This window comes from Trichechus manatus, unplaced genomic scaffold (assembly GCF_000243295.1).
Source record: "Trichechus manatus latirostris isolate Lorelei unplaced genomic scaffold, TriManLat1.0 scaffold00092, whole genome shotgun sequence".
Taxonomy (NCBI): Eukaryota; Metazoa; Chordata; class Mammalia; order Sirenia; family Trichechidae; genus Trichechus; species Trichechus manatus.
Genome location: NW_004444028.1, coordinates 7,550,643 through 7,570,126, shown reverse-complemented (window position 1 = coordinate 7,570,126; position 19,484 = coordinate 7,550,643). Strand labels below are relative to the sequence as shown.

The window sequence follows — 19,484 nt, the reverse complement described above, 5'->3', positions numbered from 1 at the left end:
GAACACAACAGAGTCCCTGATGGACCAGCAGAAAGATGGGGTGCAGAACTCAAATTCTAGTAGAAAGACCAGACTTAATGGTCTGACTGAGACTGGAGGTACCCCGAAAAGCATGGCCCCTGTATTCTCTATCAGCCCAGAACTAAAACAGTTTCCAAGGCCAACTCTTCAGACAGGGATTGGACTAGACTGTGGGACATAAACTGATACTCGTGAGGAGTGTGCCTCTTAGCTCATGCAGATATAAGGTACCAAAGCGGCAGCTTCTGTCCAGAGGTGAGATGGGAAGGCAGAGAGAATTAGAAGCTCGTTGACGGGACACGGGGAATCAGGGACGGCAAGGTGGAGTGTGCAGTCGCAGAATGGGATGAGCAATTAGGGTCACATAACAATGTATGTATAAAATTTTGTATGGGAGACTAACTTGAAATGTAAACTTCATTTAGAGTACAACAATTAAAAAAAAAAGAGACAGTGGTGAAGGCAAGAGGACAGACAAACAGATCAACGGAAAAGAAGAGAGATCCTGAAACAGATTCATACAAATATGGTCAACCGATCTTTTTTAACTTCTTGTTTTGAAATAATTATGAATTCATAGGAGGAAATTGAAAATACTGTCCTTAGAGGTCCTGTGTACCTTTCACCCAGTTTCCTCAATTGTTACATCTTATATAATTAAAGCACAATATCAAAACCAGGAATCTGACACTGGTATAATGTGTGTGTATAATTCTATGCCATTTTCTCACATGTAGATTTGTGATACCACCACAAGAATCAAGATACCAACTATTCCGTCACCACAAGGATCTCTCTAGTCTTCCCCTTGAAAGTCACACCAATCCCCCTCTCCCACATCATTCCTAATCGCTAGCAACCACTAATCTTACTTTTTACAAAGGTGCAAAGGCAATTCAATACAGAAAAAAATTCATTTTCAACAAATAGCACTAGAACAAACAGATATCCACATGCAAAAAAGTGAACCTCAACCCATACTTCATATCTTTCATAAAAATTAACTCAAAGTGGAACACAAAACTAAAGCTTAAACATAAAACTTTTGGAAGAAAATATTTGTGACTTGGGATTTCGCAGAGTTCTGAGATATAACACCAAAAGCACAGCCCATGAAAGAAAACCACGGATGAACTGGACTTGATACAAATTAAAAACTTTTGTTGTGCAAGAAACACTGTTAAGAGAATGAAAAGACAATCCACAGTGAAAAATTATTTTCAAGCCACATTATCTGACAATGAACTTCCATTCAGAATATATAAAGAACTCTCAAAACTCCACAAGAAGGAGATAAAGTGATGCCAGTGAAAAGGGCAGAGCAGGTAGCTCCAAGGCCCCACTCTTCCACAGAAACACCAAACTAAGGAGCAAAAATGGTCAAAGTCAACTTTGTGGAACTCTAGAAAACAGGCGAAGGTTTACATGAACCAAATGAACGGGAATCAAGGAAAAAGTGACTTAAAATGGTATGAGAGCTTTGCAGCATTTTTACTTGCTCTTGTCCCACCCAATCCCCAACTGGGCAGCAATCTTGAAGACGGCAACACACTTTCCCAGTGTGGGACCCTGGTGCCAGGTTCCAGACAGAGCAACGCAGACCTTGTTCTCAAAAAATTCTGTTCGTCTGTTTTGGCCTGTCTGGGGGCTACCTGAAAGACTGATGTAAGGCACATGTCCTTGTTTCAACTAACTCAGAAATGACAAAGAAAAAAAAAAGGAGAAGATGCAAATTACTAAAATCAGAAACGAATGTGGGGGCATTACTACCAATTACACAGAAATAAAAAGGATTATAAGAGAATATTATGAACAACTGTATGTCAAGAAATTAGATCATCTAGATGAAATGGACAAACCTCTAGACACACATCAATTACCTAATAGAATCAAGAAGAAATGAAAAATCTCAACAGGCCTATAACAAGTAAAGAGATTGCATCAATAAACAAAAGCCTCCCAACAAAGAAAGGCCTTGGAACAGACGGGTTCACTGAGGAACTCTATCAAACATTTAAAGGAGAATTAACACCAATCCTTCTCAAACTCTCCCAAAAACTTAGAAAGAGAGAGAACACTTCATTATCATTCTCAGGCGAGTATTACCCTGAGATCAAAGCCAGATAAAGACACCATAAGAAAGGAAACTACAGACCAATATACCTGATGAATATAGATGTAAGAATCCTCAAAAAAATGTTAGCAAACTGAATCCAGCAGCATATTAAAAGAATTATATGCCATGAACAAGCAGAATTTATCCCAGGAATGCAAGGGTGGTTCAACATAAGAAAATCAATCAATGTAATACACCACAATAATAGAAAGCAGGAAAAAAAGACTCACATGATCATCTTAATTGATGCAGGAAAGGTATTTGACAAAATCCAACACTTTTTTGTGATTAAAAAAAAAAAATTCAGCAAGCTAGGAATAGAAGGGAAATTCCTCAACCTGATAAAGGGTATTTATGAAAAACCCACAGCTAACATCATACTCAGTGGTGAAAGTCAGAAAATTTTGCCCTAAGATCAGGAGCAAAACAAGGGTTCCTGCTTTCACCACTGCTATTCAACATTCTACTGAGAGTTCTAGTCAGAAGATTTGAGCAAACGAAAGAAATAAAAAGCATCCAAATCACAAAGGAAGAAGTAAAACCATCTCTTCTTCCAAATTACATGATCCTATACGTAGAAAATCCCTAAGACTCCTTAAGAAAACGCATCCTTTGGATCCAGGGTCCCTGAGTTGAGAACCTCCTAGACCCAGGGGAAGACTGATGCCAAGACACCTGGAGATCTCCAAGGAACGCCGGGCCCACAGACATTGAAAGGAGATAAAGACCTTCCCCCAAGCCGACAGAGAGAGAAAGCCTTTCCCTAGAGCTAGCATCTGACTTCAGACTTCTAGCCTCCTAAACTGTGAGCGAATAATGTCTGTTTGTTCAAGCCATCCGCCTGTGGTATTTCTGTCACAGCAGCATTACATGACTAAGACAAATACACTGGAGAAGCTGGACAGCACCTTGACCGGGGATCAAAACTAACACCACTGAGGGACAGATGAACACCACGTGCCTCCAGAGGTGACGCTCAGAGAAGGATGTCACTTAAGTAAGATTCCAGCTGGGAAAGCATAAGCTGAATCTAATCACGAGAAAACATCACACAAGCCCCAAATGAGGCATGTCTTATCTATTTTTAAAGGAACCGTATTCTTCAAAAATGTTAACGTCATAAAAGACAAATGCTGTGGAAATAATCCAGATTAAAGGAGACTAAAGAGATATGACAACTAAATGCACTGTCCAATCCTAAACTGGATCCTGTACGGAAGGGAAACACAATGATATAAAGGACATTATTGGGTCAGCTGAAAAACTGGAATTCAGATGTAAATTAGATAAACATTAAAACAAAAAACAAACCAAACCCATTGTCATCGAGTCAATTCCGACTCACAGTGACCCTATAGGACAGAGTAGAACTGCTCCATAGGGTTTCCAAGAAGCAGCTGGTGGATTTGAACTGCCAACCTGTTGGTAAGCAGCTGTAGCTCTTAACCACTGCCCCACGAGGGCTCCTGAGATAAGCATATCAAGGTTTAATTTACTGAAGTTGATAACAGCACCATGATTAAGAAAGAGAACATCCCTACTCTTAGGAAATACACAACGAAAGATTTAGGGGTAAAGGGCCATGATGCATGCACCTTACTCACAGATGGTTCAGAAATAAACAGTGTGTGCATTTGCGTGTGTATTACATATACAGGCAATCCTCGACTTACGACAGGGTTCCGTTCTGACAACCCCATCGTAAGTCGGTTCTGACGTGAATTGAATACTTCTTGTTTACTTTTCATTTCAAAACACAGCAGTGTTTTGAATAGTAAATCATAAAACTGAACATCTGTGAGTGCACATCTGAGAATGGTAACATCAGCAACTTACACACTGTAACACTGTATGTAGAACGTATTAGTAACAATAAGGTGCACCCAAAAAAACAACAGATGGTTTTAAGTGCGGTTTGACGTAACTTAAATACGGCACAAATCCAGGGATTACCTGTACGTAGAAATAGAGTGTGTGTATGTGTGTGTGTGTGTGTCAGAGTCCCTGGGTGGGGCAAACTGTTAGCATGCTCAGCTTGGTTGCTACCCAGAGGTGCCTCAGAAGAAAGGCCTGGCAATCTACTTCCAAAAAACCAGCCATTGAAAACTCTATGGAGCACGGTTCTGCTCTGACACACGAGGTCACCATCAGTCAGAATCTACTCGACTTGACCGCAACTGGTTTGGTCTATATCTATGTACAGAGAGAAGCAAATAATAAGTACTAATAACTGACTGATACAACAAATGGCGGTAAAATGTTAACAACAGGTGAATGAACCTGGGTAAAAGGTATGGAATGATCTTTGTACTATTCTTATTCTTGTAACTATTCTCTGAGTCTGAAATGATTTCCAACTAAGCATTTAAAAAATCCCAAACTATGTATTAAGAACTGCCCTATAACACTATCTATAGATATATCTTATCCCTTTTCCTCTTTTTTATTTTTCAGTTGAGGTACAATTAACATCAACAAAACGCACAGATTTTAAAGGTAAAGTTGTGACAAACGTATGCACACATGTAACACCACCCAATCAGGATACCGACCATTTCCCCAGGAAGTTTCCTTGCCTAATCCAGACCCTTTAACCTCACTTTAGACTTATTCCATGTTTCCGACTTTTTCTCCCAAAAGACTTACCCCATATGTGCTCTAGCAAAAACGTGGCTTCCCAATGGACCTCATACAAAATGTGTACTTCCTGCTTCTATGTTGTCACACGGGCCGTCTCCGCTGCCCAGAATGCCTCCTCTCCATCTCTACCTGTTGAGTTCTGCCTTCCTCAGAAACCGAGCTCAAATACCATCTTCTCCAGCTGCCTGGCCTGATGATATCATCCCAACAATGACATTCATTGTACATGTAATATGTACCAAGTCAAGAATACAAAAAGACGGAGGCACAAAGATATTCACTGCAGAACTATTTGTAAGAGAAAATAATTGGAAATAACTCAAATGTCCATTAGTAGGGCACTGCTTCAATAATCTAAGGAACAGCCGCACAATGGAGTGCTCTGTAGCTAAGGGAAGGAGTCAAGAACATCTTCAGAGAGCCCTATGGTGAGATCCCAGGACACACTGCTAACTGGAAAAATCAAAATGGAGTAAAATGTGTGCAGAGTGTTTATGGAACATGTAGAATGAGTTTATTTAAGAATGAGTGAAGAATAAACATACATATAGTTATTTGTTTATATTTTTTTAAATAGAAAGATACACTATATACTTTAAAAAATTGTTATCTACAGGGAGAGAAAAGGAAGAGGTGCAGGGGCCAGGGACAGAAGTTGGACTTCTCTGAATAAATCTTGTTTTGTAGACCTGTGTTTGTGTTGTTAGCTCCTGCCCACTAGGCCCCTGACTCATAGGGATCCCATGCAGGACAGAACTAAAAGCTGCGCAGTCCTGTGCCATCCCCATGATCAGTTGCAGATTGGACCATTGTGACCCATAGGGTTTTCACTGGAAGATTTGCAGAAGCAGATCGCCAGGCCTTTCTCCCTAGTCCATCTTAAGTCTGGAAGCTCTGCTGAAACATGTTCCATATCATAGCAACACGCAAACCTCTGCTGACAATAAAACAAATACACTCAACTTTGGTTTTGATATAGAGTTGCTGGCATAACTACACAGAAAAGAACTATTCCAAGTCAGTCTGAAACACAGTAATTCGACTTTACTTCCCTAGTGGAATATATCGTTAGGACAAAAAGACTTGAAAAATATTAAGCCATTTTCAGTCATCATATTGTCATTTAGTGTTGATAGAATTATTCTAAGACTATTGTGTATATATTGTTGGCTAAATCAAATAAGTAGTTATGTTAGAATCACTAAGAACTGAAAGTTTCTGCATGTGATAAAAGATACAGATGTAAGATGGATAAAATTAAGTAAAAACCTTCTAGTCCTGAAAATGAATTGGAAGTATCGATAAGAACTCAAGATGTATTTTACTTTACAAGGTATATACGCATTCCCTCTGTCCACTACGAAGGCCCAGAAACAATGACCAATCCTGTAATAATAAACACCTCTAGCTCACAGACTATGGTGTCTAACACCATTTCCTCCTAAATGGAACCAGGCTTAGAGAACATGCTGATCCCAGGCACGAGGCATAAAATACACAGGTGAGTCAGAATATCTTGTCCCCCCAGGTAGCAAGGAAGCTTTAGAAGATACTAGGATAGTGCCAAAAGGAGTCCACAGCTAAGGGGAAGAAGCTCATACTGGCCAGAGATGGGATAAACTGGAGCATCAGGATAATAACTGTAATAGAATAAACACTTCACTGGTATTTAAATCCATTGTCTGTAATGATATGGAAAAATGAAAGTAAAAAAAAACCCACATTAGTCCCTTTGGAAGATAATTAGTAACCAACTTATTATTTCAAAAACTTGTAAATAAAGGGAAAGAACTAAACATTTATCATGTCTTTCCCAAATGAACTGTCCCTCGAGAAAACCACATAGTTGATGAGTGTCTCTTTATAAAATTATTCCAGCTAATAAATAAAGCAGAAATCAAAGAATTTGAATATCGTCACTTACAACCCCCAGTGAATCAATGGATCTAGGTAATGACTACCAGTGGCTGCTATCGTCACGAAAAAGAAACGAAACCAAGCACTACAGACCCCAGGCTGGACGCCTACACCATCATGTATGAAGTAGTGTAGCAAAAAAGGGAGCATAAACCTGATCAAGCCTACAGATCTAGGAATTAATTTACAGGAAATATAGAAACTGAAAACAATAAACAACACCATGAGGATTTCAGGAGCAAAATCTAGACCGAGTAACTCGACAGGGCAAATGACCACGTTTCCTCAGCCAAAAAAAAAAAAAAAAAAAAAATTACAAGAAGAAAAAATGGAGACAAGACCCATAGATTAAAGGAGACCTAAGAGACATAGCAACGGAGCCCTGGTGGCACAGTGGTTAAGAGCTCGCCTGCTAACCCAAAGGCGAGCAGTTTGAATCCACCAGCTGCTCCTTGGAAACACTATGGGGCAGTTCTACTCTGTCCTATAAGGTCACTATGAGTCAGAACCAACTCGACAGCAACGAGTATGGGTTTTTATGGGACACAGTGACAAATTAAAATCTATGAATATTATTTGCATCTTAATTCAAACGAACTATTAAATTTATTAACCAGTTGGATAAAATTTGAATCTGACTAATGTCATGGAATCATTAACAACAACTAATTATTCTTGATTAATAAGTAATAATTTTAAATTAATCATTATTAATAATTCATTGATGAAATATTAACAATACAGATTACTGGCAATAATTATTAATAAAATATTCTTGTGAAGTATTATTAAAATATAAATTAATAAGGAGAAATAAATATTTCAACTAGAATTATATGACGCCTGGTATTTGTTTCAATGTGACCTAAGAGATGAAGATGGCGGATGGGATGAAACAAGTTTGATCTTGAGTTGAAATTGGTTGAAGCTGGAAGCTGGCATGGGGGGTCCGTGTTACTACTCCCTTTACTTTGTATATGTTTTGAGATTTGAATTGCTTTGCATTTTTCATAATAAAAATAAAGTGTAGTGTAGGTATATTTGTATGTGTGTATGTATCAAGCACTCTGCTAGGTTCTGGAGAGACACATTTTGTAACAGGACCATGTATGACCCACCACAGGTAGCATAACTACACTTATTTATTTTTTTTGTTCATCTTATCATTAGTAATATGTACTACATACAATGTTGCCGTGCGTAATTTGCTGATGTTATCATTCTCAGACATTCACTCACAGATGTTTGATTTTATGATTTACTGTTCAAAACACTACCATATAGATTTAGTTTTCTAAACTAAATCCGGGGCTTCAGTTGCTTGAAAACATGGACCCAAACGTTGATCACTTTGCTAAAGCTGATAGGCATGACAAACCCCGTACCAAACCCACTGCCACTGAGTCAATTCCGACTCATAGCCATCCTATAGGACAGTGTAGAACTGCCCCCAAAGGGTTTCCAAGGAGCGGCTGGAGGATTCCAACCACTGACCTTTTGGTTAGTAGCCACGCTCTTAACCGCTGCACCACCAGGGCTTCGTATGCATGACAGAGGTTCAATAAATATGTTAGTTGACTGAAAACTAGAAGGAAGGGAGGGAGGGCGGGGGAGAGGTAGAGTGAGGGAGATGGAAGGAGGGAGGGAGGGAGAGAGAGCAAGGAGACAAGACCGTGAACCCATGAAGACAAGGCAGAAGGTCATGCTTACCGGCACTTTCATTTTAAATTCATCCCGATAGTATTTAATGCCAATGTCAGTGAAAGTCCTCTGGATGAAGTGAGACGGACGAAGGATGAAAACAAGCTGCAAGTTTCCTGGAAATGCCACCTGGAAGGATGGTGAAAAGTGTCGGGCAAAAGAGCAGATGTCACATCTATCACCAAGGGAAGGACTACTTTGGTCTCTTCTGGCCCGAGATCACAGACGATAAATTTAAAGTGGACAACATGGATGGCAAAGAATTAGAATAGATTTCACGGGATGTCAGAGCTGGAAGAGACCTTAGAGGTCAGATAATCCAACCCCCCACCCCCGTTAAAAATCAAACCAAACCAACCAAACAAGACATGCTTTTCATTTTCTGATTTTAAAAATAATTCATACTCTTTACAGAAAAATCGGGAAATTAATAAAAGCATGCATTTGAAAAAGAAAAGTACTCATGATCTCATGACCACATTTAATATTTCAATTTATTTACTTCTAGGCTATTTCATAGTTAAACTACACCACAGACATATTTTCTAACTTGCCTTTTCACTCAATATCATACCATGAGCTTTTATTCGTATTAGTAAAATTCTTTGGAAATATTATTTTTCATGGCTGCACAATTTATTTAACCAATTCCTTATTACTAGTTGTATATGCTTTTCCATAGTTTTACTACAGGAAGCCCCCAACTTAACAACATACTCGAATTACAATGAACTTCACTTACGCTTGTTTTTTTTGTGCATCTTATCATTAGTAATATGTACTGCATACAATGTTGCCATGCGTAATTCGCTGATGTTATCATTCGCAGACGTTCACTCACAGATGTTTAATTTTATGATTTACTGTTCAAAACGCTACCATATAGATTTAGTTTTCTAAACTAAATCCGGGGCTTCAGTTGCTTGAAACCATGGACCCAAACGCTGATCCCTTTGCTAAAGGTGATAGGCAGATTTGGGAAGCAATGAGATGTTACCACAAAATACATGAAGAAAAAAGAAAAGGGACAGACAGACAACTCTCACTAATTTTCTGACTAGAAACGTCATCTCCATTCCCAGGGATAATCCAGATGTTCCAGAACCTTCCTCAAGTGGAGTTATTACCTCAACTGACGAAACACCATCGTCATCCAACTCTTCATCGTCAGAGTAAATTTTTATGATTTGTGTATTTTTTTCGTGTATCCATGTATGTATTAAAATATATCTTTAAATTTATATGCAGTTTCCAACCTCCCGAAACAAAGATAGGATTTATAAAGATACTGATAATAAAAGGCAATAATAATGAAAACTTAAAAAAAAAAAAATAGGTATTTGACTTATGTCAGAACTGACTTATGACATAAGTCTGGAGCTACCTGTATTATAAATAACACTGAAATGAACATATTCATCCATATATTGGAACATTTTCTTGAGAGAGAGTCCTAGGATTACTGAGTCAAATACTTAGTATTTTAAGGGCTCTTGTTGCATGTTATTGCCAAGTGGCTTTCAGGGAGCGTTGCCCTCATCTTGAAGTGAGGTCCTGGGAAATGAGATAACTCAGATCCATATAACTACTTAGCCGCAAAGAAGGAAACCCTAGTCTCCCATCACCTGTGGCTTTCCATTCTTCCAGTGGTTTCCCAAAAGCAGCCTTCTGAGGTTCTTGTTAAGTAAGAATCTGGTCCTCACCCTGGAAGACTCTGATTCATTAGGACTGGGATGGAGTCTAAGTATCTATATTTTCAATAAGTAGCCCTCACCTGAAGGATGGGGAATTCTGACAGACAGCCAGATTTGAGGAACCTGTACTACAGCATCTTTTACCCACAGAGTGATCAATATAATCCTGAAACAAATTAGACTCAGGAGTTAGATAATTCTGGTATTATTATGGACCCTGGGAAACCAGAACTCTCTAGAGGCCAGACATCTGGAATAGTCATGGGCACTGTCAAGGGTCTGAATCTTCACCACATCAACCATGGTTGCAGGTACCCCAGAGCTAAATCTTTTAACCACAACTAAACCAAAGGGATAAAACAATCTGTGCCCAAAGGGAAAGGACTCTACCCTTCCTCCACCTTTGAAATGCAAGCTCCTGAAGAGAAGAACTTGCATTTTGTTACCTCATGACAAGATAAATGAGCTGAGACACTCTTTACGTATCAGGGTGAGGCTCTAAAGTCATCTGAGAGAAATCGTGTGCACATGTGTACGTGTGACTGCCTCCGTACGCGGGTGTGCACGAGGCTTCAGACATCCCTCTCCTGTCCTAACCCCTGCACCTACATCACCACCCTACCCCACCCCATCCTCTTCAACCAGTGCCAATGGCCCCAGCAGGTGTGACTGGCCTGAGGCAGCTCTGCCTGCCCTTTTGGCTAAGTCCAAAGGTCTGAGACCCCTCAGAGGAAGGATACCTTCTACCCTCCTGAAAGGCAGCTACCAGAGATCAAAACCAGACTAATAAGATGGGAAAGAAAAACCATCCAAGGTTGCACATTTCAGAGCTAAAAGCAAACACACCTTTAATCAAGCTACTTAAATATCACTTCGTCTGGTTTTGTCACTGTTTTTCTAATATGTGAGAAAATAATTTGAAAACTGAAATGAAGACTGTCTAAAACTAGGTTACCCCTAAAACAAACCCTAAGACAAAGACTTGAGTACAAGCAGTTTATTTGGGGGGGTGATCCTAGGACGCAGAGCGAGGGAGCAGAGAGGTGAGGTGGTGATGGCTGGAGAGCTAATACATCAATGTCGTGGTGAGTGCTGTGGCAAGAGGGGCTAAGACCCTCTGAGACAGTGTGTGGCATATACCACAGAATTGTCCCGCTGACGGACATGGAAGCTGGGGTATCTATCCACCAACTCCCATAGCTCAATGGCTGCAGGTCACTCTGGGGGCACTGACTTCCCAGCACTCCCTGGCTGCTCTCTTCAGTGACCAGAGATGTCAGTAAGGTAGAGAGACTCAGGAAGCCTTTGACATGCTCAGGAACTATCTGCAGGAATTCTCTGCAGGTGGAGAGGGGCTATGGGTGGGAAACAACAGCATCTGCTACAAAGAACTTCCCAAAATTTAACATAAAATAACTGCCTTTTCTCCGTGCATTCATTTCCCCCATGAATTTGACATGAAATAGTTGAACAGACGATTTAAATGATGTTTATAATGACAGCACAAAAATAAATATTTACAGCTATTCGTGTCAAGGATGCCTTTACGGAGCTCCACTTGTCCCTTCGTCTGTCGATCACAATGATGAACCCGATGCTGGCGGCCTTCATGCTGTTTAAAAAGGAGTAAGTGGTTAGTGTCTGCGGTCAGGGGAGACCTGTGGGTTCTGTGGGGCTCTGGCAGCAGAATCTCTGCTAGAGCCTCCACAGCACCTAGGCTCACTGTGTTAACCACCCGCACAGCGAAAGGGAATAACCGGGTCTACGTTCCCCGCAAAGAAGCCACTCCCTCTCCAGCCTGAGCCTGAAGAAGCGTGCGTGCTCATGCATGAAGGAAGATAAGCATGTCAGCAGAGCATCACATGTTCCCCACATAGGCAGAGGACTTCAAGGCTGAGCTCTGCCATCTTTCCACTCCCACAGCACTATCAATATCCTTCTCCCTGGGGGCGTCGTGGTTAAGAGCTCGGCTGCTAACCAAAAGGTTGGCAGCTCGAATCCACCAGCCGCTCCTTGGAAACCCTATGGGGCAGGTCTACTCTGTCCTGTAAGGTCACTATGAGTCAGAATTGACTCCAATGGAAACCCTATGGGGCAGTTCACTCTGTCCTATAGGGTCGTTATGAGCCGGAATCGACATGACGGCAATGGGTTTGTTTTTTTGGTTTAAGGGTCAGTCCTAGAGGTGTTCGGAAGTAACACCTGTCCATGGAAAACAACCCTCCTCAGTGCCTGGCTTAAACAGGTCAACAGACCACATGCATAAGGCATATCATCTTCGTTAAGACCACAAGGAGTCTGTTGGGTTCCCTCTTAAGTCCCCACAAAATTCTCACAAAACCCTTTGAAACTAAAGTCTCAAAAGTGGGAGTGTTTTTCTTCTCTCTTTGGGAGGAAATGTGGTAGAGAGGAAACAGTAAGGACTTCAGAGCCTGGTTCACCCCTAGTGCTGCCACTTACTAGTGCTGAGACCTTGGGAAAATCACCTCCTGTCTGAAACTCATTTTCCTTCAGGGTTTGGAACCAGTTCAACCTCCTGCTGAGAATTTGCTGCCCCAGATATACTGAATCTGAATCTACAGCTTAACCAGATCCCCCAGGTGATTCTTATGTACACATAAGATGCAAACAATGTATACATAAGAATCACCTGGGGATCTGGTTAAAATGTAAATTTGGATTCAGTATATCTGGGGTGGAAATGCAAATTCTCAGCAGGAGGTCAAACCCGTTCAAAACCCTGGTTTCCTTATTTGTAAAATGAGAATAATACCACTAAAAGTGAAGTGACAAAAAACACAAACTCTGGAGCCAGACTGCCTAGGTTTGAACTCTGAATTCTACTCTTTACATTAATTGTATGTTTAGGGGGGAAAGTTACTTAACCTCTATAGTTTCTCAGGCTCCTCATTCGTAAAGCAGGAATAAGAATATCTATCTCATAAAGCTGATCTTACATGTTAAAGGAGTATGTGTATGTATAGATGCCAGAAGAACTATATAAGTACTATTATTATTTTTTATGTGCTTCTCCTAGAGATTGAAAGAGATCAAGTACTGAAACCTAGCTGCCCACAGTAAACCTTCAATGTTGTTAGCTACTGTCAATTCAGCCCTGACTCATGACTACTCCATATACAACGGAATCAAACCATTCTCATCCAAATCTTGGCTGATTTTCAAAAGCAGATCACTAAGCCTTTCCTCCTAGTCCATCTTAGTCTGGAAGCTCCACTGAAACCTTTTCAGCACCCCAGCAACATGCAAGCCTCCACTGACAGATGGGTGGTAGCTGTGCTTAAGGTGCCCTCAAACCTTCAATAACTTACTAATACTGAATAAAAGGTTAGCTTCACCCTAAAAAGTATCTGTGCATGAAAAAGGCAGAAGAACCAAGCAAATCCAGCAAGAAAACCTAAGTAGCTGCTCTGAGATATCACTGAAGAATTTTGTAAGGGAGCTCAGGGCTCTTAACCAAGGTGGAGTTGGGAGAAGCTCAGAAAACACAGTATATAAACACAGGCTGTGTCCCGGACTATGAGGTGTGAGAGGCTGCCTTACACACACCTCCCCAGCCAAACAGGAAGCCAGCACTCCTCCCAGCAAAGTTCCCAGCTCCACACAGACCAAGTCTCAAGACCAGGACCTCTGGGTGAACTGAGTGTGGGATCTGCTGGAAAAATACCTGTGCGCACAAAGGGCTGTATCCCTGACACAACTGTGCAGAGCCCACAGTTCAGAAAAAAGAGAATCCTGACACTGATTTTATGTACAGCCCCCACAAAAGGTGCACGTTCTAAACAATGCTCCATCGTATCAACTACCGGTTTTTGTTTCTGGGTTTTTTCCCCCACCTCATTGTGCTCAATAAAGGCATCAAAACCTCAATCAACTAAGCCAAATGCGCAGGAAATGCACCGTCTTTAGGGAATGCTTGGCTGTTTTAACCCCTACTGTTCATTTTAACGCGAAGGTCCTATGATGTGCAAGATACTTACCCAAATGCCATTTAATGTAATCCTCACAACCACCCTGTGAGGTTGGTGATAATATTTCTATTTTATAGACAAAGAAACTAATCCTCAGAGATATTTAAAAAAATAATAACTTGCCCAAAGTCATACACTATGTGCAGAGTTAAGACTCAATCCAAGTCTTCAGGTTCCAAAACCAATGTTCATGCCACGGAATTTATGCTTTCTTATTACAGGAAATATTGTAGCACTGTATTCCTTCATTTACCAGTCTTAGTAACTCCTCTGTAACAAATATGATCGAATTTTTGACAACTCAAACCCAACATTTTAGATATCATTAAATATAAACCGTGTAGGATAAGAGATTAAAGTAAATGTGTTCTCATCCCAAATTCCAGAGCAGTTCTGTGGTAGGGTGCAGTGTTTATTTTCTTAATTAAACTCTGATAGTACTATGTTTTCTTAAGATTTGTCTTTTTGGCAAGCTAGGCATAGAAATCTTTTGGCTAAGTGAAATTTTCCTGTATTGCTATAAGAATGGAATCAAACAGAGGGCACCCAACCATCCCGGTTTTCCCAGGACTAGGGATTTCCTGGGACACGTAGCTTGCAGGGCTACAGTGTGCAGTCCCGGACAAACTGGGCTAGCTAGTAACCCTCATTCAAATGTTGAACTGCAAGCACACATACAAAGAGAATCACGGCATACTACCTATGAGGCTACTGAGGGCAATCAAAGTACTCTTTAGGATGCTTATGTGTATTGACAGTTAACGAAATGTTGTGATCTTAAGTGTTGTTGTTGTAAGCTGCTGTTGAGTCGGCCTCCAACTCATGGCAATTCCATCCAAAATGGAATGAAATGCTGCCCAGTCCTGCCCCATCCCCATGATCAGTTGTGGACTGGACCATTCTGATCCATAGGGTTTTCACTGGCTGATTGTTGGCAGTAGATCACCAGGCCCTTCTTCCTTGTCCGTCTTAGTCTCAAAGTTCTGCTGAACCCTGCTCAGCACCATAGCAACGTGCAAGCCTCCTCTGACAGACAAGTGGTGGCTGCTCGGAGGTGCGTTGGCCAGGAAATCAAACCCAGGTCTGTTGCATGGAAGGTGAGAATTAAACCACTAAACCACCAATGTCCCTACATGATGTTGTTGTTGTTAGGTGCTGTTGAGTCAGTTCTGACTCACAGCGACCCTACGCACAAAATAATGAAACACGGCACCATCCTTATGATCGTTGTTAGGCCTGAGCCCATTGTTGCAGTCACTGTGTCAATCTATCTCACAGAGGGTCTTCCTCTTTTTTGCTGACCCTCTACTTTATCAAGCATGATGTCTCTCTCCAAGGACTGCTCCCCCCTGATAACATGCCCAAAGTATATGAGATAAAGTCTCACCATCCTTGCTTCTAAGGAGTATTCTGGCTGTACTTCTTCCAAGACAGATTTGTTCATTCCTTTGGCAGTCGATATTATATTCCATATTCTTCACCAACACTATAATTCAAACGCATCAATTTTTCTTCGGTCTTCCTTATTCATTGTTCAGCTTTAAAATGCATATGAGGTGATTAAAAACACCATGGCTTGGGTAAGGCGCACCTTAGTCCTTAAAGTGACACCTTTGCTTTTTAACACTCCAAAGAGGTCTTAAGTAGCCATACTTAATTTTACTTTATTACTTATTCTCTTTTGAATAACAGTGCTCAGGATTCTTCCTGGTATAGGAGTTAGAAATACTAGTCTATGGTTTTAAAAGAATTATTATTCTTATTCCAAAATTAAGAATTCATAATGTTTGCCAGTATTGCAGCATCTTCTTGGCATCTTCATTTGCAAAACGGTGGACTGGCACAAACTGGCGTCAAATACTCCTTCCAACTTCAGCATTCTACAACTTTTTGATTCTACATAGTTACTTCAAGTCCCTAGGGACCACAGATGTCCCCCACCCCCCACAAATTCAGCTGATAATTTTTACAGGGCTTGGGACACATTATGAGATAATACCAAATGAAGAAAGTTAGACATAGGAGACAATTTAGTTTAACCTCTCGAATATCTCAGAATCTTCATCATATCATGTCTCTCTCTCCCCAAACCTGAAACCTAGCCTCACCTTATCTTTTGCTGTATTTTTCAACGTCTCATCCACAGCGAAAAGTTGCTTTCTACTTTCTCTGCAGAAAACTAAGCTCTTTGTGTAGGATGGATGGGAAGCTGTGACTCTAGTGCTCTCCTTGATGATAATGGCAAATCCCCAACACACCAAAGAAGAGAATCAGATGTGCTCCTGGTGTACAGGAAAGCCAGGAAGAACAGTGCTCTGAGGGGCATCAAGAGCTTGTGGGCAAGAGAAGGAGGGACAGCCTACAGAGCAACCAATGGCAATGTATGGGACTCTCCACCTTATTTTTTTTTAATCCTGCGTCAAAGGTTTTTTTTTAAAGATAATTGTAAAAATGTGAAAACAGACTGGATTATTGGATTATAGTAAGGTGTTCAATTAATTATCATAAATGATGGTATCATTATGATTTAAAAACAATCCATATCTTTTACAAATACATACTGAAATATTTACAGACAAAATGATCTACTATCTGCTTCAAGATAATGACAGGAGGGAACATGGGTGAACATTCAGATGAAGGAGTCCCTAGGTGGTGCAAACAGTTAACACCCTTGGATGCTAATGGAAAGGTTGTCAGTCAAGTCCCCCCAGAGGCACCTTGGAAGAAAGGCTTGACAATCTACTTCCAAAAAAATTAGCCATTGAAAACCCTATGGTGGGCAGTTCTACTGTGACACGTGGGGTCGCCATGAGTTGGAATTGACTCAACAACAACTGGTTACTGGTTTATACAGATGAAATGCAATTGTCCAGGAGTTGATAATTCTTGAAGCGAGATGAGAGAAACTTAGGTGTTTATTATACTACTCTTGTGACATTTCATATGTCTCAATTTTTCTATACTTTAAAAAAAAAAAAAGACTAAAAACACTCAAAAAGCTCTTGGGTAATTTATGAATAAAACATGTACAGTTACAGAAGGCTGAAACTTTGGAGACCAGCTATCCTCATTCATAGAACAAATAATACTTAGAGGATACTTCCGCTTTGTAGCAGGAAGGAGCCTGGTCAACGACTTAGTTCAGTCCCCCACCAGTGAAGGAGTCCCCTTCCAGTTCCTGTAAGACGCCCAACAGTTCTGCCAGACACATCTAGTAACAGGAGTCCACTGCCTCTAACCCCCCCAATTCTCTGTCTGCTCAGAGAGTGGGTGGGCCTTTCCCCATTTCAGTAAAATCTGCCTTCTTATACGGGTTCCACACTTCAAATTGTATCCATCTCATCATCCTTTTTTTAATGGAAAGAGAAGCACATATGCCACTGATCAATAATAAAGCTTCTATAGGACTGCAATGGGAATAAATACATCAGGAGGCAGGGCCAAGATGGCGGAGTACACAGACGCTTCCGGTGGAACCTCTTACAACAAAGACCCAAAAAAACAAGTGATTTGATTATATATGACAGTCTAGGAGCCCTGAACATCTAAGGCAAAGTTGAGGAACCGGACTGAGTGGCAGGAGGAGGAGAGACGGTCTGGAAGCAGCCAGGAGTTTCCAGATCTGACCTAGTGAGAGCCTGAGCCCTTCAGGATTGATCAGCTCGGGGGTGAGCGGTGAGGCAAGCAAGCATCCGTGCGTCTTCTGCACCGGGAGAGAACCAGCTGCAGAGAGTCTCCTCGGCCATGCAGAACAAGTGAGAAGCAGCCCTCCGTCGCCAAAAGATAAGTATTTACGTATGGCCTACCGCGTGAATCAAAAACAAACCCCTCAGGGGAAAACCTCTCTCCCATTTACCTCCCCACTCCCTGCTCTGCACTAGGTCCCGGACTGGCTTCAGCAATTGCCGAGTCCCCTGGGCCAGAAGTAGGATCCATCACACGCCCTGAGCCATTCTCCCAGCCTAGGAGAGTGAACAAATTAACAAACGGGGTGGGGGGGAGGGAACTACTGGCTCCCCTAAGCCAGGAACTCAGGGTAGGCACAGCTCCTTTGCCTAGACACAGGCATAAGGGATCCAAGGACTGTGAGTGCCTTTCCCCCTGCATAGACTTGTATGGGCCCATTTCAACAGCGTAGGCCCTCATTACTGCAGTACAACAGGGTACATACCAGAACTCTAACTTCAACTGTTTCAGCTGTGAAGTAGCAGGTTCATGACATCTGACTCTGCTCTGCCCATTAAGCAGGGTCTTCACCTACCCACGAGGGGCCTGAGGACTGGTGGCTCCACCCACGCCAAATAGCCACCTGTGATAGGGGCCCAAGAATAAGAGGTGCCCCCCAGTCCCTACAGCCTGCAGCATTGGGTGCTCACATTTTGGCTGCAAAACCCACCCACCTACATGCTCTAGGGAACAGGGACATGTCTTTCTCCTGGACACTCGGGGATGGCCATCAGCCCCCTGCCTTGCTCACAGTGTGTCCTCCTGCTGCAGCCAAATGCCTGTGCCTACACCAATCATCCATGCCTGTTTAGGACAGTAGGTGAGAGCCTGCATCACACACTTGGTGGCTATGTAGCTGGGCACCTGAGCTGAATACATACAGGAGGAGTGAGTGGACTCCTGAGCTCACATACCTAGTACCAGATCTACACCTGGTGACAGCACATTAGAGCTTCAAAGGTGCCAATAATCAAAGCAGCTCACATGAGCAGCCTATTGGGGCATATTAAAACAAAACAAGAAGCTAGGACACAGCAAGCGAACATAAATAAATATAATAACTTATTGATAGCTCGGAGACAACAGTCAATATCAAATCACATAAAGAGGCAGTCCATGATGGCTTCAGCAAGCTCCCAAAATAAAGAATCTAGAAATTTTCCAGAGGAGGAAAATTTCTTGGAATTACTGGAGGCAGGATACTAAACTTAATATACAGGACTCTTCAAGAGATTAGGAAGGAAATGAAGCAAAATGCAGAACACGCAATAGAGGAAATTAAAAAGATTAGAGAACAGCATAATGACAAACTTAACAGGTTACAAGAATCCATAGAGAGACAGCAATCAGAAATCCAGAAGACTAAAAATAAAATGTCAGAATTAGACAACTCAATAGAAAGTCACAGGAGTAGAATTGAGGCAATGGAAGTCAGAATTAGTAAGATTGAAAATAAAGTACTTGACATGAACTTATTTGAGGAAAAATCAGATAAAAGGATTTTAAAAATGAAGAAACCCTAAGAACTATCTGAGATTCTGTCAAAAGGAATAACCTACAAGTGATTGGAGTACCAGAACAGGGGAGGATAACAGAAAATACAGAGAGAATTGTTGAAGATTTGTTGACAGAAAACTTCCCTGATATCGTGAAAGATGACAAGATATCTATCCAAGA

The 19,484-nt window shown here is 41.3% G+C and overlaps 1 protein-coding gene across 1 annotated transcript in view; it reads right to left on the bottom strand.

The window, feature by feature from the left end:
* Positions 1 to 19,484, bottom strand: part of MCF2L2 (MCF.2 cell line derived transforming sequence-like 2) — a 235,619-nt gene that overhangs the window by 150,721 nt on the left and 65,414 nt on the right. Inside the window, 2 exon segments of the mRNA XM_004382342.1 lie at positions 8,405 to 8,524; positions 11,611 to 11,701. Coding sequence (XP_004382399.1) covers positions 8,405 to 8,524; positions 11,611 to 11,701 — 211 coding nt within the window.